We start from the raw sequence: 25,285 nt of genomic DNA, 5'->3' as shown, positions 1-25,285 counted from the left end.
ATACATACATATACATATATATACATACATATACATATATATATACATACATATACATATATATATACATACATATACATATATATATACATACATATACATATATATATATATACAAGGGCTGTCAATAAAGTAACGGTCCTTTTTATTTTTTTCAAAAACTATATGGATTTCATTCATATGTTTTTACGTCAGACATGCTTGAACCCTCGTGCGCATGCGTGAGTTTTTCCACGCCTGTCGGTGACGTCATTCGCCTGTGAGCACTCCTTGTGGGAGGAGTCGTCCAGCCCCTCGTCGGAATTCCTTTGTCTGAGAAGTTGCTGAGAGACTGGCGCGTTGTTTGATCAGAATTTTTTCTAAACCTGTGAGACACATCGAAGTGGACACGGTTCGAAAAATTAAGCTGGTTTTCAGTGAAAATTTTAACGGCTGATGAGAGATTTTGAGGTGATTCTGTCGCTTTACGGACTTTTCACGGTGTGAGACGTCGCGCCGCGCTCTCAGGCGGCGTCATCAGCCTGTTTCAAGCTGAAAACCTCCACATTTCAGGCTCTATTGATCCAGGACGTCGTGAGAGAACAGAGAAGTTTCAGAAGAAGTCGGTTTCAGCATTTTATCCGGATATTCCACTGTTAAAGGAGATTTTTTTAATGAAAGACGTGCGGACGGGTCCGCGCGTCGGGACGCACAGGAAAAACACCTCCGTGTTGATAACCATTTGTAAAATCCAGGCGGCTTTTGATGGCTTTCAGTGGAGTGAGTATATGAGAAATTGTTTAACAGGCAGGACATGTTCCAACTTGTCCTTAAGGCTTTCAACAGAGGTGTTTTTCCTGTGGCGGAGCGTCGCGGCGGCTGCGTCCCGACGCGCGGACCCGTCCGCACGTCTTTCATAAAAAAAATCTCCTTTAACAGTGGAATATCCGGATAAAATGCTGAAACCGACTTCTTCTGAAACTTCTCTGTTCTCTCACGACGTCCTGGATCAATAGAGCCTGAAATGTGGATGTTTTCAGCTTGAACAGGCTGACGACGGCGGCTGAGAGCGCAGCGCGACGTCTCGCACCGTGAAAAGTACTTAAAGCGACAGAATCACCTCAAAATCTCTCATCAGCCGTTAAAATTTTCACTGAAAACCAGCTTAATTTTTCGAACCGTGTCCACTTCGATGTGTCTCACAGGTTTAGAAAAAATTTTGATCAAACAACGCGCCAGTCTCTCAGCAACTTCTCAGACAAAGGAATTCCGACGAGGGGCTGGACGACTCCTCCCACAAGGAGTGCTCACAGGCGAATGACGTCACCGACAGGCGTGGAAAAACTCACGCATGCGCACGAGGGTTCAAGCATGTCTGACGTAAAAACATATGAATGAAATCCATATAGTTTTTGAAAAAAATAAAAAGGACCGTAACTTTATTGACAGCCCTCGTATACATACATACATACATACATACATACATATACATATATATATCTGAGATGCAAGTCTCCATTTGTTTTGGTGAAAGAAAATCCTCCTCTATATCATTTCATCATGAAGCTGTATAACTGGGGATACAAAAAATTCAAAACAGGCACTATGCACTAATTCTCCAATAACAGCCACAGAAGCCTGTAACTTCTTCTGGGTTTTCTGGGTGTCTTGGTGGCTTTCCTCACTCTTTTCCTTCTTGCACAGTCACTCAGTTTTTGAGAAGTCTACTCCACACAGATTTACCATAGAGTGCCATACTGTTTGTATTTCTTCGTAACTGATGTAATTAAAGTCCAAGACATATTCAATGACTTGGAAATGTTCATGTATCCATTCCGACTTGCCTGAAGAATACTGTCGGTGAAACAGATTATTTACAGGTATTAGACCAAAGGGTTCCATTACTTATGCAACCCATCATCTTGGCTTTTATATTTTTAATTTAATTCATATCAAGTTGTAGAGATTTGCTTTGAGTCTGAGGAAGATCATTTTAGATTTTTTTATAATGAGAAGCCTGATTTACCTTTTGTGTTTGAAATGGCATTAACAAATTAAAATGTGTGAAATACCAAGGGGTCGAATACTTTTTCAAGGCACCGTATGTCTATAAACACACAGATCACCCAGAAATTTGCTCTTTAGAACTGAAACAATGCACAAGGAACACTGAAGCACTCTTGTGCATCCTGGGAAATTTTTGGAAACACAAGTGATTCTCTGAACTTTGTGATCTGATGAAGGCTGTTATGAGCCCCGATGAGACAACAGTGCGTCCCGCTCTACCTCTGGAAATGTGAGCAGCAATTGCTTTCACACATGCACAGATCTAAAAGAACTAAATAAATCAGATTAATGGTATACACATACCAAACAATTTGGACTACTGGGGAGAAATCTAGGGGCATTAATACTTTTTCTAATATTCAGACAACAGTTATTATTTGATAAAGCAGACTGCATTTTTCTGTTGACATTACCACTTCTTGAACAATCAGATAAGCAGACTGCATTTTTCTGTTGACATTACCACTTCTTGAACAATCAGATAACTCAAGCAATCAGATTGGGTTTTTAGTGTGCATGTAAACGGGCCCAATGAGTAGATTTTAAACTTCTAAGCACATGTTAACCAATGGTCAGCATCTCTCCTCCTCGAGATCACTTGTCCTGCATATTAACTCCATACCTGCACAATTAAATCCTAATTGGTGAGGCTTCCTAATAATCAGAGGTGGCAGAAATCAGACTTGGCTAAACAGGTGTGAGGAGAACAGACAGAGGTGGAAGGTGATGGCAGTGTCATTAATATTAGTGGTATAATATTAATGATCGCGTCAACCCAATGACCTGATTTTTTTTCCCCCTCATATCGATTGTTTCTGTGTGCAAGTGTATGTTCTTTATTATATAAACATCCGTTTGACAACTCCCAGCAGGGCCACGATCCTAACGTTTTCTACAAACAACAGGAAGCTCGTCCATTGAGATCACTGAATGAACGGAACTCTCTTCTACTAAGCTAGCTGTCACCAACAGCTGTCCAGCAGAAGCACATGTACCACCGGACCAGTCTGCATTCCCAGCCGTGGACGGGTTAGTGGACCGACAAAAGATATGCATTTGTTTACCGCCTGACAGGCGCACAGACGAGCCGCTTGGCAACACAGGCTAACGTGAGCTAAAAGCTAGTTAGCCAGCGTGGCTACATTCACAACTAACGCCGGTGCTTACGGTAAACTCAGAGCAAAGTCAACTTAGCTCAACCTTATACAAACTGTCGACAAACGCTGAAAAGAACATTGTTCTGACATTCATTTTACCGCTCCGTTCGCTTTAATCTGACCTGTTGTCGTTGAAGCCGATAGCTTCGTTATCAACCTGGTCCGCCATTATAGGAAAATGTACGCGTCTTTTCCTGGAAACGCCCCTAGCCACAGTTTGGTTTTCTTATTGGCTGAAACGTGACGCCACTCACGCAACAGTTGTGGTCACGGGCCATCTGATTGGACACAGGATTCGTTACTGAGATTGACTTTTAGCTTTGAGCGGCATCTTTAGTCGGTGTGGTGCGCTGGTGGAGAGGCCGTTAGCTGTGATCAGTACCACTCTTCTAATACTCCTTCCTGTGGTTGTCAGTTATTTTGTATGCTGTGCAAAAAGTAATACTTTCAAGTATCTTCTTTCGGCTGCTCCCGTTAGGGGTTGCCACAACAGATCGGCCGTTTCCATCTCACCCTGACCTCTGTATCTTTCTTTGTCAAACCAACCACCTGCATGCCCTCCCTCACCACATCCATAAACCTCCTCTTTGCCCTCCCTCTTGTCATGCCTACTGCACATCTCACTGCTGTCACATTATCCTTATACATGTAGTGCACTACCCTAACATACTTCTTTGCTACTCTGTTTCTGTGTAGGCTCTCAGTTGTCCAGGTGGTTTCCATAGTAGAGAAGCTTGAATCTTGACTGGACTGGGTTGCTTGACGTGAGGATATTTCGCTTCAAATCGCAGAAGCTTCCTCAGCTAAAATTCATGCTCTGGTAGTCTGACTTCTGTCTTGACTCTTGTAGAGAAGAATAAAACAGAAGCCAACAAAAGCTGGAGTTTTTAACCTAACCAGTCCCCTCCTACCGAGAGGCCAAATGCTACAGGCTAGTGACTAAACAATAGCTCTAATAGCACCTATTGTGCTCTAGTTAGCACCCTCCTAATGACAGGGCAGCTGTCCCTCCTAATGATGGGACGGAAGCCTCTCCTGATGGCTCCCTTGATGACTCTCCTGATGACGTGAATGACTCATTACCATGAACAAAAGACTGAAACTGCTTTGACCTGAGTACCCCATTGTAAACAGGGGACAAAGCGTGTCTGAGACCCCTCCCCAGTTAAGGCTGGGTTTCAACTGTTTTACAAAGAATGCTTCCTTGACACCTCTCTCAAACCATTTCTTCTCTCTGGCTAAGATTTTAACTTCCTTGTCCTCAAACGTGTGGTTAGTGTCTTTCAGGTGGAGATGAACTGCAGACTGAGGTCCACTGGCGCCCTCTCTGCGGTGCTGGTATAGCTTTTTGTGTAAAGGTTGCTTAGTCTCACCTATGTAGTGTTCATTACAGTTTTCCTGACATCTGAGAATACACTACATTGCTCTGTTTGTAACTAGGGATCCTGACCTTAAGGTGAACTAATTTCTGTCTCAAGGTGTTAACCGGTTTAAAGTAAACTGGGATTTTGTGCTGTCTGAAGATCCTCTGTAGTTTTTCCCCTACTCCTGCTAAATAAGGAAGAGACACTCCTGTTCTTCTTGTCTCCCTCTCCTGTCTATCTGGTCTCTTTGTTTTCTGGGACTTCTGCACTTTGTCCAGGGACCATCGTGGGTACCCACATACTGGGCCTCATGTATCAACGTTGTGTATGGCGATATTTGAGTGTATATGGGGTGTACGCCAAAATGGCTGTGCTACTTGGCATTTATCAATGTGGTCTTTGGCGTACGATGCGCTGAAAATATACACCAGGTCGAGAGGTGGTGTACGAGGTCTATTAGAAAAGTATCCGACCTTATTATTTTTTTCAAAAACCATATGGATTTGATTCATATGTTTTTACGTCAGCCAAGCTTGAACCTTCGTGCGCATGTGTGAGTTTTTCCACGCCTGTCGGTTGCGTCATTCGCCTGTGAGCACGCCTTGTGGGAGGAGTGGTCCACCCATCTCGTCGTTTCATTGTGAGGAAATGGCGGAATAATTTGGGCTTTTTTTCCATCAGAATTTTTTCAGAAACTGTTACAGACAAGCAGCTGGAAACCATTCGAAAAATCTATCTGCCTTTCGGTGAAAATTTTACGGGCTTCACAGAGAATAAGGAGTGTTACTACAGCTTTAAGGACGCCCCACAATGGCGCATGGCGCGTCGCGCTCCAAGCCGCCATTGAGAGGCAGAAAACACCACATCATTTCTAAACAGATGGCTGTGCGGAGCTGGGACCGTCGTGAGCAATTTCTCTGGTTATCATAAGAGCTGGACATCAGCCATTTTCCGGCAGATTTCACTTTTAACAAGAGATTTTGTCATGGAAAGCCGCATGGAGGCTTTGCGCGTCAGGACCGATTCGCTAATCGAGCGAGACAAAGGAACACCTCCGTTTCGGAGTGCCAGGGGACAAGTTGGGACATGCCTATCTCGGCTTTCAATGCTTACCAGCCCAGTGAGTATAAGAGAAATTGTGGAGAGCTGGGCATGTCCCAACTTGTCCCCTGGCACTCCGAAACAGAGGTGTTCTTTTGTCTCCTTTGAGTGGGTTTTCTGTAAACCCCTGTCTGGAGCTGCCTGTTCTCTCCAATCGTAACATCACTGTGATGTTACGATTCGACCCATTCACACTGACCAATATCTGCTCTTTGGTTCAAACCACCCCCTTGAACACAAGCTCGGGGTGATCAGGACTCTTCAACACAGAGCCCTACAGGTGCCCACCACTGCAGAGGGGAGGACTAAAGAACAACAACTTGTATGGAAAGCCCTCACAGTATGTGGGTGCCCATGATGGTCCCTGGACAAAGTGCAGAAGTCCCAGAAAACAAAGAGACCAGATAGACAGGAGATGGAGACAAGAAGAACCGGAGTGTCTCTCCCTTATTTAGCAGGAGTAGGGGAAAAACTACAGAGGATCTTCAGACAGCACAAAATCCCAGTTTACTTTAAACTGGTTAACACCTTGAGACAGAAATTAGTTCACCCTAAGGACACTAGAAGTCTTTCAGAAAGCGCTGTAACTAGGTTTAAGGATATGATTCCTTCTTTATGTTCTCTTATGCCATATACCAACACAGTGCAGAGTAGCTACCTAAACTCTGTAAGTGAGATAGAGTGTCTCGTCAGTAGTTTTACATCCTCATTGAAGACAACTTTGGATGCTGTAGCTCCTCTGAAAAAGAGAGCTTTAAATCAGAAGTGCCTGACTCCGTGGTATAACTCACAAACTCGCAGCTTAAAGCAGATAACCCATAAGTTGGAGGAAATGGCGTCTCACTAATTTAGAAGATCTTCACTTAGCCTGGAAAAAGAGTCTGTTGCTCTATAAAAAAAAGCCCTCCGTAAAGCTAGGATATCTTACTACTCATCACTAATTGAAGAAAATAAGAACAACCCCAGGTTTCTTTTCAGCACTGTAGCCAGGCTGACAGAGTCAGAGCTCTATTGAGCCGAGTATTCCTTTAACTTTAACTAGTAATGACTTCATGACTTTCTTTGCTAATAAAATTTTAACTATTAGAGAAAAAATTACTCATAACCATCCCAAAGACGTATCGTTATCTTTGGCTGCTTTCAGTGATGCCTGTATTTGGTTAGACTCTTTCTCTCCGATTGTTCTGTCTGAGTTATTTTCATTAGTTACTTCCTCCAAACCATCAACATGTCTATTAGACCCCATTCCTACCAGGCTGCTCAAGGAAGCCCTACCATTAATTAATGCTTTGATCTTAAATATGATCAATCTATCTTTATTAGTTGGCTATGTACCACAGGCTTTTAAGGTGGCAGTAATTAAACCATTACTTAAAAAGCCATCACTTGACCCAGCTATCTTAGCTAATTATAGGCCAATCTCCAACCTTCCTTTTCTCTCAAAAATTCTTGAAAGGGTAGTTGTAAAACAGCTAACTGATCATCTGCAGAGGAATGGTCTATTTGAAGAGTTTCAGTCAGGTTTTAGAATTCATCATAGTACAGAAACAGCATTAGTGAAGGTTACAAATGATCTTCTTATGGCCTCAGACAGTGGACTCATCTCTGTGCTTGTTCTGTTAGACCTCAGTGCTGCTTTTGATACTGTTGACCATAAAATTTTATTACAGAGATTAGAGCATGCCATAGGTAGTAAAGGCACTGCGCTGCGGTGGTTTAAATCATATTTATCCAATAGATTAAAATTTGTTCATGTAAATGGGGAATCTTCTTCACAGTCTAAGGTTAATTATGGAGTTCCACAAGGTTCTGTGCTAGGACCAATTTTATTCACTTTATACATGTTTCCCTTAGGCAGTATTATTAGACGGCATTGCTTAAATTTTCATTGTTACGCAGATGATACCCAGCTTTATCTATCCATGAAGCCAGAGGACACACACCAATGAGCTAAACTGCAGGATTGTCTTACAGACATAAAGACATGGATGACCTCTAATTTCCTGCTTTTAAACTCAGATAAAACTGAAGTTATTGTACTTGGCCCCACAAATCTTAGAAACATGGTGTCTAACCAGATCCTTACTCTGGATGGCATTACCCTGACCTCTAGTAATACTGTGAGAAATCTTGGAGTCATTTTTGATCAGAATATGTCATTCAATGCGCATATTAAACAAATATGTAGGACTGCTTTTTTGCATTTGCGCAATATCTCTAAAATTAGAAAGGTCTTGTCTCAGAGTGATGCTGAAAAACTAATTCATGCATTTATTTCCTCTAGGCTGGACTATTGTAATTCATTATTATCAGGTTGTCCTAAAAGGTCCCTGAAAAGCCTTCAGTTAATTCAAAATGCTGCAGCTAGAGTACTAACGGGGACTAGAAGGAGAGAGCATATCTCACCCATATTGGCCTCTCTTCATTGGCTTCCTGTTAATTCTACAACCCCTGGCAAAAATTATGGAATCACCAGCCTCTGAGGATGTTCATTCAGTTGTTTAATTTTGTAGAAAAAAAGCAGATCACAGACATGACACAAAACTAAAGTCATTTCAAATGGCAACTTTCTGGCTTTAAGAAACACTATAAGAAATCAAGAAAAAAAGATTGTGGCAGTCAGTAACGGTTACTTTTTTAGACCAAGCAGAGGAAAAAAATATGGAATCACTCAATTCTGAGGAAAAAATTATGGAATCACCCTGTAAATTTTCATCCCCAAAACTAACACCTGCATCATATCAGATCTGCTCGTTAGTCTGCATCTAAAAAGGAGTGATGACACCTTGGAGAGCTGTTGCACCAAGTGGACTGACATGAATCATGGCTCCAACACAAGAGATGTCAATTGAAACAAAGGAGAGGATTATCAAACTCTTAAAAGAGAGTAAATCATCATGCAATGTTGCAAAAGATGTTGGTTATTCACAGTCAGCTGTGTCTAAACTCTGGACCAAATACAAACAACATGGGAAGGTTGTTAAAGGCAAACATATTGGTAGACCAAGGAAGACATCAAAGCGTCAAGACAGAAAACTTAAAACAATATGTCTCAAAAATCGAAAAATGCACAACAAAACAAATGAGGAACGAATGGGAGGAAACTGGAGTCAACATCTGTGACCGAACTGTAAGAAACCGCCTAAAGGAAATGGGATTTACATACAGAAAAGCTAAACAAAAGCCATCATTAACACCTAAACAGAAAAAAAACAAGGTTACAATGGGCTAAGGAAAAGCATTCGTGGACTGTGGATGACTGGATGAAAGTCATATTCAGTGATGAATCTCGAATCTGCATTGGGCAAGGTGATGATGCTGGAACTTTTGTTTGGTGCTGTTCCAATGAGATTTATAATGATGACTGCCTGAAGAGAACATGTAAATTTCCACAGTCATTGATGATATGGGGCTGCATGTAAGGTAAAGGCACTGGGGAGATGGCTGTCATTACATCATCAATAAATGCACAAGTTTACGTTGATATTTTGGACAATTGAAAGGATGTTTGGGGATGTTTCAAGATGATAATGCATCTTGCCATAGAGCAAAAACTGCAAAAACATTCCTTGTAAAAAGACACATAGGGTCAATGTCATGGCATAGGGTCAATGTCAACGAGTAGATCTGATTTGATGCAGGTGTTAGTTTGGGGGATGAAAATTTACAGGGTGATTCCATAATTCTTTCCTCAGAATTGAGTGATTCCATATTTTTTTCCTCTGCTTGGTCTAAAAAAGTAACCGTTACTGACTGCCACAATCTTTTTTTCTTGATTTCTTATAGTGTTTCTTAAAGCCAGAAAGTTGTCATTTGAAATGACTTTAGTTTTGTGTCATGTCTGTGATCTGCTTTTTTTCTACAAAATTAAACAACTGAATGAACATCCTCCGAGGCCGGTGATTCCATAATTTTTGCCAGGGGTTGTAGAATAGAATTTAAAATTCTTCTTCTTACTTATAAGGTTTTGAATAATCAGGTCCCATCTTATCTTAGGGACCTCATAGTACCATATCACCCCAATAGAGCGCTTCGCTCTCAGACTGCAGGCTTACTTGTAGTTCCTAGGGTTTGTAAGAGTAGAATGGGAGGCAGAGCCTTCAGCTTTCAGGCTCCTCTCCTGTGGAACCAGCTCCCAATTCAGATCAGGGAGACAGACACCCTCTCTACTTTAAGATTAGGCTTAAAACTTTTCTTTTTGCTAAAGCTTATAGTTAGGGCTGGATCAGGTGACCCTGAACCATCCCTTAGTTATGCTGCTATAGACTTAGACTGCTGGGGGGTTCCCATGATGCACTGAGTGTTTCTTTCTCTTTTTGCTCTGTATGCACCACTCTGCATTTAATCATTAGTGATTGATCTCTGCTCCCCTCCACAGCATGTCTTTTTCCTCGTTCTCTCCCTCAGCCCCAACCAGTCCCAGCAGAAGACTGCCCCTCCCTGAGCCTGGTTCTGCTGGAGGTTTCTTCCTGTTAAAAGGGAGTTTTTCCTTCCCACTGTTGCCAAGTGCTTGCTCACAGGGGGTCATTTTGACCGTTGGGGTTTTTCCGTAATTATTGTATGGCCTTGCCTTATAATATAAGGCGCTTTGGGGCAACTGTTTGTTGTGATTTGGCGCTATATAAATAAAATTGATTTGATTTGATTTAAGGACAGGATCCCTAGTTACAAATAGAGCAATGTAGTGTATTCTATCAGATGTCAGGAAAACTGCAATGAAAACTACATAGGTGAGACTAAGCAACCTTTACACAAAAGGCTATACCAGCACCGCAGAGAGGGCGCCAGTGGACCTCAGTCTGCAGTTCATCTCCACCTGAAAGACACTAACCACACGTTTGAGGACAAGGAAGTTAAAATCTTAGCCAGAGAGAAGAAATGGTTTGAGAGAGGTGTCAAGGAAGCATTCTTTGTAAAACAGTTGAAACCCAGCCTTAACCGGGGAGGGGGTCTCAGACACGCTTTGTCCCCTGTTTACAATGGGGTACTCAGGTCAAAGCAGTTTCAGTCTTTTGTTCATGGTAATGAGTCATTCACGTCATCAGGAGAGTCGTCAAGGGAGCCATCAGGAGAGGCTTCCGTCCCATCATTAGGAGGGACAGCTGCCCTGTCATTAGGAGGGTGCTAACTAGAGCACAATATGTGCTAATTAGAGCTATTGTTTAGTCACTAGCCTGTAGCATTCGGCCTCTCGGTAGGAGGGGTCTGGTTAAGTTAAAAACACCAGCCTTTGTTGGCTTCTGTTTTATTCTTCTCTACAAGAGTCAAGACAGAAGTCAGACTACCAGAGCATGAATTTTAGCTGAGGAAGCTTCTGCGATTTGAAGTGAAACGTCCTCACGTCAAGCAACCCAGTCCAGTCGAAGATTCAAGCTTCTCTACTTCTCTGCTAATCCAGACTTCCTCATGCAATACTACAACTCTTCTCTTGGCACCCTGTCATAAGCTTTCTCCAAATACACAAACACGCAGTGTAACTCCTTTGGCCTTCTCTATACTTCTTCATCAGTATTCTCAGAGCAAACATTGCATCTGTAGTGCTCTTTCTCGGCATGAAACCATATTGCTGCTCACAGATCTTCACCTGTTTTCTAAACCTAGCTTCTACTACTCTTTCCCATAACTTCATGCTGTAGCTGATCAACTTTATGCCTTGTAGTTACTGCAGCTCTGCACATCACCCTTGTTCTTAAAAAATAGGAACCAGCACACTTCATCTCCACTCCCCAGTCATCCTCTCCAAGATTTTATTGAACAATCTGATTAGAAAATCCACTGCCATCTCTCCAAGACATTTCCATGCCTCCACTGAAATGTCATCTGGACCAACTGCCTTTCCACTCTTCGTCCTCTTCATAGCTGCCGTCACTTCATTCTTACTAATCTCTTGTACTTCCTGATTTACACTCTTCACATCATCCAGCCTTTTCCTCTCATTTTCTTCATTCATCAGCTCCTCAAAATATTTCTTCCACCTTCTCAACACACTCTCACTTGTCAGCCCATCTGCATCTTTTACCACCATGACCTGCTGCACATCCTTTCCAGCTCTGTCCCTTTGTCCAATCAGTATAAGATCTTTTCTCCTTCCTTACTATTCAACTTCTTGTACAGCTTGCTCAATGCCTTTTCCTTAGCTTTTGCCACTTCTCTTTTCACCTTACACCACATCTGCTTGTAGTCTTGTCAACTTTCTTCACCTCTCTGACTATTCCAATTCTTTTCTGCCAACCTCTTTCTCCTTATGCTTTCCTGGACATCTTTGTTCCGCCACCAAGTCTCCTTGTCTTCCTTCCACTGTCCAGATGCCACACCCAGTACCTTCCTAGCTGTCTCCCTACTGTCTTGCAAATCTTCCCTGTCACTGAGTTTAATGTTGACAGGCCCATCTTACAATTTTTTCTATACAATCATTTTCCAATGTCTTTTGTGTGGGATGATCAAGGGAATAAATGATATATATATATATATATATATTTTTTTTTTTTCCTGTTGCTTTGCCCAAGGATGTGACCACTTATTTACAATTCAGGGTCAAACCCAAGGAGCCTTTGGACAGCAGGCAACACAACTCTGATTGTCCTTCAGTGCCCCTGCACCTGTCAGAGAATTGGGGGCAGATCTAGAACAAAAATATGAATGAAAGATTCCATTTTTATAGTACACATTATCTGCAAAAACTGAGGTGCAGTTCTGAGGGCACTGACATGGACCCCCTCCAGTCCCTCCTTGACTGCACCTTGAAATCCTGTCTATGGAAAAAAACAAATAGGATTGTTGACAAGGGGCACCCTGGGCAGAGTCCAAAACCTACCGGAAGCATATGATGAAATACCATGTTTGCAGAGACGGCGCCTGCTGTGGTCATACAGAGACTGGATCAGACCTAGTGTAACAGTTTATCTTCCCGCCCTGAACAAAAGAGGAAAGATGTCCTAGGATATTTTACCCCCCACCCCGATATCTTGCCAAAACATGCACACATACACGGCATTTATACTCATTATACTATTGTGTCTGTGTGTATGTATTTGTGTGTGCGTGCGCCCACACTACTGTGTGTTCTATACATATACTGTGGATAATACTGTTACACCGGTCTCACAAGACACTTCAGGGGACCTGGTTGCAGGCTTTTTCCCAACTCCACAAAACACATGCAGACTGTTTGAAGGGAGATGCTTAATCTCTGGATGGTGTTGGGTTGTCGTGGATGACACACTGATACAAGGTTCTGTGGAAGTGCCTTGAGCAGCATTGTGATTTGGTGCTATATAAATAAATTCAACTGAAGTCTGGGACAGTACTGAATTGGCAAACAGGGGTGGTGGTTCCCATCTTTAAAATTAGCAGGGCCTTTGTAGTATGCCCAATCAGTTTACTTTTGAAAGGGGACCAGAGAGTGTGTTCCAATTACAGAGGAATCACATTTCTCTGCTTCCCCAGGAAATCACATGCCAAGGTGCTAGAGAGATCAATAGTTGAACTGTGAATTCAGCAGCAGTGTGGGTTCCATCCTGTAACAGTGGACCAGCTCTTACCCTCACATCAATAAAATCAAGTCATTATGCAGTTTACATCCAGTCACATACACAAAACATGCAAATTTCATGGATGGCTCTTGCGATGTGATAATTGCACGTTTTCTTCAGAAAGAGTGCTACCATCAGTACTACTACACCCCCAAATCAGAAAAAGTTGAAACAAAATGGAAAAGGTAAAAAACAAACAACAAGTTGGCAGTTCTCAAAAATTGAGTGGCTGTGCTGCAGGAAGGAGACTAGTGAGTGAAACCACCAAGACACCCATGAGAGCTCTAAAAGAATTCCAGGGCTCTGTGGACATGAGTGGAGAAACTGGGAATGGTACCTTTTGCCAGTTGCATCCTCATTCACAGCTTCAGCCTGTTGGAGTGGAGCAGTGAACAGTAAAACAGAAAAATATCAAATCTAAGCTCAAGTTTAACCATGTGCCTTCTGGCAAACTGCAGCTGAAATTTCATGTTCTTTTAAAGAAAATCCTCTGTATTAGTAGTGATGCAACAGACAGAAGTTGCACCATGGAGGTTTTTCAACAATCACAGAAGCCTATAACTCCTTTAGAGTTATCTGGGTGTCTTCCCTCACTAGTCTCCTTCCAGCATGGTCACTCAGTTTTTTTAGAACTGCGTACGTAATTGATGCTTTTACCATACGGTACCATACTGCATTTCTTAATTATTCATGTAAATGAAGTCCAAAACATTCAGTGACTTGGAAATGTTCATGGGTGATTCTTTAACTACGGGCACTATTGGCCTTGTAAATGTAATTTCCACAACACCATTGCCTTACAATATAAACCGCCTTGGGGCAACTGTTTGTTGTGATTTGGCGCTATATACATGTGCTCTTATTTTACTGATATTTTATTCAGAGATATTTTAAAACATTAGAAAAAAACGTTTCTTTACAATTCATTTTTATCATTGAAGATCAAAAGTCTGGGTTTGGGACAAGCACAAAACGGCAATTTTTGCATATAATGATGCTGAAAAAAGGTGAAAAAGTCATCATAGACTACTAGAACAAATTTCTTAACACACTTTCATTGTAAAGATAACTATAAAAGTGTGAAATCTCCCCTATTTTCTGTTTTTCATACAATATGATCAAAGGACACAAGTGCCCCTAGTCTAAGAATCACCCAACTATAAAAGTGTGAAATCTCCCCTTTTTTCTGTTTTTCATACAATATGATCAAAGGACATAAGTGCCCGTAGTCTAAGTATCACCCTCATGTGTTCATCCCAACTTGTCTCAAGTGCATCACTGGCTGTAAAAGTGATGCTTTAATCCTTATACTTAGAATAAATTAACCTGTCCAACTTTTTTGTAATGTGTTTCAGGCCTTCAATGCAGGAATGAATGTATATATTGTTAAATGAAGCTGACCACAAAATATGAACTATTTAGGGTTCTTTCTGGCACCTATTGCAATCTGACCTAAGTTGCAGCTTTAATACCTTGTAGTTTATTTTAAACCTGTATTATTATTTAATATTCCACTTTGCTTAATGTGTGAATGGTTTTAATATTTGAAACAGTACAAGTCAGAGCTGTACAGACTTCACTGAAAAGAAATATAGGGTCTGTAGATGTTATATTGAACTTCTGTATTTATGTAGACCATTCCTGAATAGTTTTTCATATGGTCTGTAATGAAATGGAAATCAAAGTTAATGCAAGCATCATTGCTCTTTTTTTTTTTTTCTTTCTTTTTTAAAAGCATTTTCCATATCTTCCCAACTTTGTCTTTGGGGTGTATTCATTCATTCATCTTCTACCGCTTAGTCCAATTAAGGGTTGTGGGATAGGCTGCAGCCTATCCCAGCAGTCATAGAGCGCGAGGCGGGGTACACCCAGGACAGGACGCCAGTCTGTCGCAGGGCCACAAATAGACAAACAACACAGACACATCTTTGGGGTGTATTTTCTCTCCTATATAAAAGTTCAAAAAGAGACCACAAAGAATTGTCATATCATAATTTAATGTTGGATTAAGTACAGAAAATAAAATAAAAATGGACTGAAACTGAAAAGAAATCATTTAACTTGCATTGTGTTTTTAGTCCGACTTAAAACCTTCCAATTCAACTCATAAAACAATAAGCTAATATCTATGAAATCATCCTTATGACAGTAACAAAATAAAGATTTGGTTGTTTGCAGTACAGTGCCTCTGAACATGACAAGAAGCTCTGCTTCACGGTGTCTGCACATCAGAGAAAGTTATAAAAAAAAAAATACAACACACATACCTCCATTCATATTTTTTAATCTCACACACACACACACACACAACCACACAACCACTTTCATTTGTCTCAACAACAGAATTAATTTCATAAAAGATATCTAGTAGTTAAAAAAAAAGTCTTACATGTCCCACATCAAATTTTTGGAGCTGTGATTCTCAGCAGCAATGCAACCCTCTCAATGAGAGATGGCAAACTGAGTCGAAAGGTGACGTCTGCTGGCTAAAATACTTTAACACTGCAGAGTTGTTCCAGAATTCACCACAGCCTTCAATATGGGTGAAACATGCAGCAGTTCAGTGTTCACACTTGCAGCCAAACTAGTTTGTCACAGCCAGTGTGCACAACCACTTTAAGCCATTGTTTAACACTGACTCTTTGTTAAACAACTTCCATATGAAAAGGTACAAACTAGTTTTAAAATCTGTGTGGGCCGTGTTCATTTTAATGTTACAGTGTGTAGGATGTATGGGGTATTTCTCAGCAGAAATAAATGGAATATAGCATTCATAACCATCGGTTCAGAAGTGTGTAATGACCTGCCACAATGAACTGGTGTGTTTTCATGAGCTGAGAATGAACCCTTTATAATCCACATGTGAGCAGCCCCTCCTTTATGGAAACTGCTATGATATGGAAGTAAATCTGTGCCATCAGAGTTGGAATTTGAATTTTTAAGGTTGAATGTTTTTAGCATCAAAATCAATTTGAAGTTAAATTTCTAAGGTTGAATTCGTTTAGCATCAAATTATTCACTTTCAAAAATTTCAACCTAAAAAAAAAAAAAAAAAAAATTCAAGCTCAAAAAATAGAAAAGCAGGGGGAAGCAATCGATCCCTGTCTCAATCATCCATCACAGATTTACTTCCATACATAAACTTTGGATGATTGAGACAGGGATCGATTGCTTCCCCCTGCTTTTCTATTTTTTGAGCTTGAATTTTTTGAGGTTGGGTTTTTTTGAGGCTGAATATTTTGATGCTAAACAAATTCAACCTTAAAAATTCAAATTCAAACTCTGATGGCACAGATTTACTTCCATACTATGATGATACAGTTGGCCAAAGGGGACATATTTATTCCATCTTTCGCGTTTTGCAGCGTGACCATAAAGCAAGACTGAAGAAAAGAAGAGAGGTCAGTGGTTGCTTGCTCCATTATATGCTGCCTACTGGCTGCTAGTGCATGCTAAGAAGTTTGAGAAACCCCATTTTTATGAACCGGTGGATCGTACATATTGCTGATCACAGGATAAGGGCAAGGGTGCCTGAATCCCCATTGCCAAAGAAACAAAAAACATGAAGGGAAACAAAATCGTTATAGTAGACTATGGCATAATGCAATCTGCAACCTCACCATTAGACACTGACTCCTACACACGAAGCATTACTTCAGAAACTGCTCACTGTTTGAGGGGACACAAGGAAAAAAAATACCAATTAAAGAGACTAAAATATTGAATTAAACCTTCACTCAATATTAATTAATCTAATAAAAGCACTCAATGTAGCAAAAAGAGTAGAAGTGTGTGTTACTGACCAAACTAAACTACATTTTAGTTCTCACAAGATCAGCATCTTCATGTGGTCATGAATGGAACACAAGTTCTCATCTCATTGGTCGGATGTCTCTTACAAAAAGAGGGGACAAAGACAAAAGATGTAGTTCATCTGCTCTAATTCAGTAAGCCCGTGTTTGTCTCACTGCATACTCATTGTGCCCTCTGCTGGAGAACTGGAGTATCAATACTGTATAACGAAGACACTCTTTGCCCTTTCACGTGTTCCTAAAAAGTAAGAGCTGCTCTCTGGCAGAAACTGCTTTAATTCCTTCATTCAATTACACCCTCTAATATTAAGGCTGCTGTTTTGATCTGATATAATTTTTGACTGATTCAAGTTAAATCAAGTCTGGGAGCATGCAGTGGTGCTGCTCTTAGCTGCATCCACAACACCATGGAACCGCCTTGGATACTGGATGGCAATGACCCAAACAGACAACTGGTCCAACCAGTTTGGCTGATTGGCATTAGAAAGGAAATATTTTACTTTTTTTCCCTTTTTTTTTTTAATTTGGAATGAAGTAAATTGCTGTGTAAAACCAGTAAGTGAGGACTCTCTCCCATTAGCACAACCACCACTAGGGGATGTAGGCACACACAGTATGTTCCCTGTCTGTGTGATTATTAATTCCACATATCAAACTACCACAGCTAAGGTGTACATGGCATCCCCAATACCTCTGTGAGCAGACCAGTGGACTGCAATGGTAATAATTCCAGTGCTAGCTCACAAAATAGAAGCAAAAAAAAAAAAAAAAAAAAAAACATGCAAGATTCACACATAATTTTAGATGTGCAGTTTTATCTCCCTCTGTGTCTCTCTCTCTCTCTCACACACACACACACACACACACACACACTCACTATATGCACTCATTCACTTGCCCAAACTGCCAAGGTTAGCAAAGGCATCTTGTTTGGGTGGAACCATGGCTGGTGTGATGGAGTGTGCGAGGCCCATCCCCACTCCAGGCACACCCATGCCAGTCATACCAGCCATCATAAACGGAGAGGCCATGCCCATATTCATGTTCATTCCCACCATGGCTTGGTTGACAGGAAGAGCACCCATCCCCACAGTAGTCGTTGCCATAGATGCAGGCATGCCCACTGTCATGGCGTTGCCTGTCATCACAGAATTAACAGCAGGTCTGATGGGTGTTACATGGGGCGAGGAGCCGAGGCTTATTCCTCCAAAGGTCTGGGCCAACAGGTTGACAGGAGGCATGCCTGCACAGACACAAAGGTTCAGGTGTAAAGAAAACTGTCCTCATCTATTCCCTACACCTGTGCATGGATCTTCATCTTCCCATCTCAATAGCAGTGGACCCACTAAGACATGCAGTGCCACACAGGTCCAGTTAACATGAGCAGGATGTAAGATAAACAACTGGTTTTCTTTTAGTGTGCTTTGTCACACCTTTCCATATAATCAGGTTTAGACCATTAGGCTCTGATAAACTAAGATCCCAGATAAGAAGTACTAAATTGTGTGGGCAATCCAAATTTTGCATGTTGGGGTGGAGAGAACTTTACAAGTGATTTACTAAGAGTAAATATGTACAACTGATAGTGAGCTGTAATGTAAAGTAGAGAGCAATGTAATGGAGGATTTTGCACATGTTAATGGCTGCAAGCGTAAAACAAAAAGAAAATCAATCACTTGGTTACGTTACTGGATGCAAGTGCAAAGCACCTCTTATCCAGATCTAATATACAAGGAAGACAACTCAGTACTCTAATAACAGTGTATTTTACTGATTTATTATAGATTTGCACAGTAGCACACACACAGCACATTCAGACATGAATGTCATCCCAGAACGACAGCTGTGCGCACAGAATGCACATCCCTGAGTCTGTGAGGGACGAAGCACAGCTGCCTCGTGGTTGCAGGTATGCAGCTGTGCGCAATGGTGGAACCCAAAGACACCCGTCTGTGTACTGGCAGAACACAGAGCTCTGTGCGCACTGATGTTTGTGTGTGTTTCAAAGGCAGAATACACATGCAGTGTGAACAGACGTGCGTGCGCCATCCCACACAGACCCAGAGACGCGCATGTGTGTGTTTATTTGTGTAACCCATCAATGACTGTAATTATTAAGAGCTGCAATAAAATGTACTCTGGCCCCACCTGTTATACATGGAGACATTAATTCTTCAAGAAATAAACACACAAGAGATAAACCATTAAAATGTTAAATATGCCCAACATTCACAATTAATGATTTTTTTTTTTTATTCTGTGTACAAGGAGGCAGTAGTCTGTGCTGCTGCAACAGCAGTCTGTTAAGAACAAACAGTTAATGCCAAGGTTTCAAAATCACTAAATAGACACTATAAGCACCAGAAAAAGTTAAAAACTAAAGCAAATCTCACCTATTTGCAAGTTTCATCCCACAATTTTGTGCTCTTGGGTGGACAAACCCCAAATTGCATTTTCATAATGGCAAAATGCACTAAACTGATAATACACATTATTCTGCACAATTGACAGATGCAGTACCCTTTGTGCATAGTTACTAAAACAGCTTGTTGGTGTAATTGCAAATGCAATGGTGTTTGTGCACGTTTTCACACATGCAGACCTTAAGTAAAATCAGGCACTATTTCAAAATGACCCTCCAAATAAAATTATGCTGAAAAATGTGTAAGAATTATTTTTGCTTCAAGTATAACATTACTAAAAGATATTTTGTGTTAAATTTTTTCCAATGTGCTATCTGCATTTTGCAGTTCATAGCAGTGCATCTGCCTTCCTGCAAGGCTATAATGCTGTTTATGTGAAACTCTTTCAGGAAGTGCCTTGGTATCCGCTGTAGCTGGTCACTGCGGCACACTGAAGCTGCTTCTAGCACTACAGCAGTGACAAAGTCAGCGATTTTACTGTGCCAGCAGGTATGTGCCGAATGCTCATGTGTGACTAATATTTAACACATAATACAACATTGATGATAATACACGCATTGCGCTGATGCATGCATCATCAATGTTGTATTATGCATCGCAGTCTTTCTTGATAAATGACTTCATCTCCAAGATGAATGTTTGGACCCAGCCTTCCAGGAGACCCCAAGGCATCACGATGCCAAAGCAACTTAACGTCTCCAGTCTCAAGTGTGACAACGTCAAGCAAAGACTGGTGGATGAAATCAACATCAAGCTACATTTAACAAACACAGACCTGCATGCAGACATTAAGGCACAATGGGGGCATCTTCATGATGCTGTCTATGCTGTGCCTCAGACGTGTTGGGTCCCGTGCCCGCAAGCACCAGGATTGGTTTGATGACAACAAACTCATCCAAGCTTTGCTTGAGGAGAAGCACAGACTCTACAGAGATCTCCTCAATGATCCTTCTGCTGTGTCAAAGAAGGAAGCCTTCAACAAAACCAGAAGAACTGTGCAGCCCAAGCTATGCCACATGCAGGATAAGTGGTTTAGAAAGAAGGCTGATGAGATCCAGTCGTATGCCACATGAAGGATGTGAAGAACTTCTATAGCGACCTCAAGGCTGTCTACAGCTCCATATCATCTGAATCATTGCCTCTCCTCAGTGCAGATGGGAACATGTTGATCTCAGACAAGGAAAATATCCTGGAGTGCTGGGCAGAACACTTCCGCGATGCCCTCAACCACCCGTCCACAATCACCAAGAAGCAATTGCCAGGCTGCCACAGGTCCCCACTGACCAGTCGCTTGCCGACTCCAAATTGTAGAAGAGGTGGTGAAAGCCATCAAGCATTTGTCCAGTGGTGAGGCACCTAGTGCCGACTTGATCCCCTGCTGAGATCTTCGCCTCTAGAGGCCTGCGCCTGACCGAATGCCTCCCAAAGCTGTTCCAGTCCATGTGGCACCATGAAAAGCTCCCTCAGTTATACAAAGACGCCTTGGTTGTCCACTTATACAAGCAGAAAGGAAACAGGAAAATATGCAACAACCACGTGGCATCTCATTGCTCTCCATTCTGGGAAACTGCTATCCAGAATCCTGCTCAACCACCATACCCCACATCTTAAGCGAGACCTACTACCGGAGAGCCAGTGTGGATTCAGGAGTGGACGTAGCACCATGGACATGATCTTTCTCCGCGTGGCAACTACAAGGTAAGTGTCAGGAGCAGAATGCCAGTCTCTACACCATCTTCATGGATCTGACGAAAGCATTCGACACTGTGTCATGAGGGATTGTGGAAGATCATGGCCAAGTACAGATGCCCTGCCAAGTTAATCGCGCTAGTCCAACAGTTCCAAGACAGCATGTTTGAAAGGGTCCAGTATGATGGAGAGTACTCCCAGCCCTCCCGTGTCCAATGGTGTATGGTAGGGCTGCGTGCTGGCCCCCACCTTGTTCAGCATGATGTTCTCTGCCATGCTGAATGACACCTTCTGGGATGGTGGCATCGGTGTTTACTTCAGGTACTGGACTGACAGGAGCTCCTTCACCTGTGGGGTTGCAAGCCAAAACCAAGTACATGAAGACACTGCCTGTGACTTCCTTTGCTGACGACTGCGCATTGATGCTAGTACCTGTTTCTCCAAGGCGTGTGATGATTTGGGCATCACAATCTCCACCAAGAAGACAGAGTTCCTGGACCAGCAACCCCCAGGAGCCCCCTACATAGAGCCCGTCATAACAGTCAATGGACAGAGACTTATTGTGGTAGACAAGTTTGTCTACCTGGGAAGCAACCTATCATGCTTTGCCAACACCGAGGAGGAGGTGGCCAACACGACTGCCAGAGCCAGCGCAGCCTTCAGGAGACTCCGTGACCGGGTTTGGGAGCAATGCGGACTGAGCCTACAGACCAAGTGAAGGTGCCTCATGCCATGGTGCTTCCACCCTACTGTTTGCCAGCGAAACATGGACAGTCTATAGTTACTACGCCAGACAGCTACAAAGCCTTCCACATAAGATGCCTGAGAACACTGCAACACATTAAATGGCAGGAAAAAGTTCGGACATGGAGGTACTTCAGTGAGCCCAGATGGAGAGCATTCACACCACACTCTTATGCTCCCAGCTGTACTCCGCATGGAAGACAGTTTGCCTCCCAAAGCATCTTTTCTACGGGGAGCTGACGGAAGAGAAGCAATCTCATGCTGGCAAGAAGAAATGCTTCAAGGACAACCCTCAAGGCTTCCTTGAAGCACTGCAACATCCCCCTGCCTCCTGGGAAGAAGCTGCGCAAAACTGCCCTGCCTGGCGACCTCAGTCAGAACAGGTGTAGCAGAGTTTGAAGCGCAACTCATACAAGACTGCAGCAGAAGCAACAACGCCGGCAGGACTGGTCAAGCTTATCTTCCCAGCCAGGACATTCCATGCCCACACTGCAGCAGAAAATTCAGAGCAAAGATTGGTTTGATTAGCCATCTCCGCCCCCACACCACCCGGTGATACTGTGAAGTCAAGGTCATCTTGGTTCGCAAAAGATTATCATAATCATCATGACATTGAAACAGGTGTCAAATATTTATCTTCTGTTTTAGCAGTGCACATTATGAAGCTTACATTCATGCAACATACACAGATAGCAAATTGCAGGTGAATATTAGTGGCCAAATTATTAACATTCAAATATTACTTTCCTTCAGTGGAAGAAAATACCTTGTTCTGGATGATATTATTAGAGTGGGTGGAGTTTTTGTGGGGTTGATACCAGCTGACAGGAAATCCAGGCTAATGTTGACAGACGGGTCAGACCAGGTCGAGCCCAATGATCCTTGGCCAACCTTCTGCTGTCCTAATGGCTGCTGGCCAATGGGACCTCCTAAACTCTGAAACAAATTACACATTTTTCACTTTCTTTAATAAATGATTATACAAGTCACAACCATGGTAGGACAACTTTTACTAAAAAAAAACTGACAAAAATGAACTGATGTTATGAAAGGTTGTATACACCAAGATCTCTCACAACTAAACAAAATTTCAAATCACATAAAACCTCACAAATGTTGTATTTAACAAAATGTTGATATACAGTTAGTACATGTGAGATTTGCATTTACATCAGAGCCGCCTTTTTACAACCATTTCTTGAATCAATGTAACCTTGGCCGTGGATGATCATCGGTGATATACACCTTCTCAGAGTGTTTTGAAACAAAAACAAACCGCACTCTATTGTGTGGGTCAGCACCAGTGGTCAAGTCACTGCTCCTCTTCTCCAGGCTGCCAGCAAATGTCATTTCCTTTGTGCCAGAGCCAACGGGAGGCTCATTCTGCTTCCAGGAAGACATTTTCCTCACGTGGCTGCTCATTCCAGCTTTCCTAAATACAATTCAGATTGACTGAACTGGAAATCCTGACATTGAACGTCTACAGCAAACAACCTTGTTGTCCAGCTTTTGTCTCAGTCTTAAACTAGCTGTTGGTAGGTGGTCTTTTGCCCTGCTGCTTCCTCACAGCCCTTCTCCCACATGATTCTTAGTTCTACCAGGATGAAAGCACTTTCTTTAGACAATGCAAAGAATGAAATGTGGTCTTAGGGCTTTGGATAACACCACCTCTGGAACCTGAAAATTTCTTCCCAGGTATACATTCCTCCCCTAGCCCTAGGCTGATTGCAAAAGATTGTGTTTATCATCACTCTGGCCTTGGCCCTTTCACAAAGATGGTTCCGGAAGAAGTTTCCTCTGTACAGAGTGTTTCGTTGTACTTTCCAGCTCAGAGGTACCTACTACTGTTGCCAACACCTTATGATGCCACCTGTATCTTTCTGGGGTTAAAGTTGCTTCACACCCTAAAAGGATGTGAGCTATAGTTCCTCTACTTCCACAAAGTTTACATAGCAAGTCTTCCCTCATCCCTTCTGGGTACAGTTTGACTGTAAGTGGGAGACTATCGTATATGGCACTGAGATTGCCTTCTACTAAAAAGAAAAAAAATACAACTTGACACAGAACGTCCTGAAATTAAAAGCTGAGAGTTTATAGCTCTGTTCCATACACTGATTATTTGTGCGTGCATAAAACAATTGCTGATCATTGATGCATGTCACTACAAAATCATTTTTACATGAAGGTAGAAGGAAGTGTCCTGGAAAATATGATCTTGTGGCAGAATTCAACACCTAATGGACATAATTCACCATACCGACTGTTTCCTGTTTGGGATGTGGTATACCAAAGTGTTGCCACTTGTAGTTAAAGTGTGTCCTCTGTTCTGCATGTGTTAACACGCCCAGGTGTGCATATTGATGCTTCCTGTCTCAGGCCATGCGTGGGTTATTGCCAATGTTTATTCCTGCTATGCTTTTCCTTGTCAGGACTCCTGTGAGATTAATGGGTGGGGCTGAGCTCATAAAAAGTCTGTGAAGTGTGTGAAAAGAGAAAAAGTGACATGCCATTGTACTGTCGAAATGGGAAATTGTTTCTTTTTTTTTCATCTGTCACAACTCCCACAATCTAAAACATTCTGAACTATGAACATGTGTCTGTGTGGCCAGCTGCAGCTGTGAGAATCTCACCTCATCAACAACAAAATGATGCACACTGGGTTGTTAAAATGTAGCTACTTGTTTAAGACTTCTGAAATTGTGTTTATAAAACATTTGTTAGGGGAGGTGATGGTCTAGTGGTTAAGGTGTTGGGCTTGAGACCAGAAGATCCTCGGTTCAAATCCCAGCCTGACTGGAAAATCACAAGGTCTTTAATCCCCTATTGCTCCCGTGTGTAGTGAGTGCCTTGTATGGCAGCACCCTCACAACGGGGTGAATGTAAGGCATTATTTGTAAAGCACTTTGAGCATCTGATGCAGATGGAAAAGCGCTATATAAATGCAGTCCATTTACCATTTGTATTAATACCTCATAGATTTCTGCGAGTTTCTTAAAATATCCAGTGAAATGCTGTTTCAGAGCTGTACTAACCATTGGATCCAATCACTTTACACATGCCACATACAGGTTTCCAGAGCTGAAGAGTTCACAATTAACAGTTCACATGACTTTACAATTATTGTAACTGCTTAAATAAGTTGACTGTTTCAGGGATCAATAAAAACATTTAAAAGTTTTCATTGAAATGTTTCTTCAAAGTTTTTCATTTCAATTTTATCATTGAAGGAGCAGATTTGTAAATGAATATGGACCGTATTAAAGTCTTAATAAGGTAATTCATAAAGGAGTTTATTGTACAAACTCAGTTTTTCAAAAAACACTTTACACTTTTCTCATTAATCTTTGATAACCAAAGAAAAAGTATTATCAGACCATGTTTATCATATTTGTCACAAATCACAATACTGTGTAATAA

The 25,285-nt window shown here is 41.8% G+C and overlaps 1 protein-coding gene and 1 long non-coding RNA gene across 8 annotated transcripts in view; both read right to left on the bottom strand.

Annotated features, from left to right (window-relative positions):
* The window catches only part of tcerg1b (transcription elongation regulator 1b (CA150)), a 56,076-nt gene extending 52,669 nt beyond the window's left edge, over positions 1-3,407 (bottom strand). For all 7 annotated transcript variants that reach the window (XM_034178116.1, XM_034178117.1, XM_034178118.1 and 4 more), the window contains exon 1: positions 3,326-3,407. In XM_034178116.1, the coding sequence (XP_034034007.1) occupies positions 3,326-3,372 (47 nt within the window). In that variant the 5' untranslated portion in view covers positions 3,373-3,407. The remainder of the gene's footprint in view (positions 1-3,325) is intronic.
* A 19,620-nt stretch (positions 3,408-23,027) lies between these two features.
* On the bottom strand, positions 23,028-24,263 carry LOC117517188. The gene is made up of 2 exons (XR_004562677.1): positions 24,170-24,263; positions 23,028-23,374 (listed from the first exon to the last, which is right to left on the bottom strand). It is a non-coding gene; the product is annotated as an uncharacterized LOC117517188 (long non-coding RNA).
* Positions 24,264-25,285: the final 1,022 nt, after the last annotated feature.

Source organism: Thalassophryne amazonica, chromosome 9, assembly GCF_902500255.1.
Source record: "Thalassophryne amazonica chromosome 9, fThaAma1.1, whole genome shotgun sequence".
Classification (NCBI taxonomy): domain Eukaryota; kingdom Metazoa; phylum Chordata; class Actinopteri; order Batrachoidiformes; family Batrachoididae; genus Thalassophryne; species Thalassophryne amazonica.
Note: the sequence above shows the minus strand (reverse complement) of the source record. Positions and strands in the feature narration are given on the sequence as shown.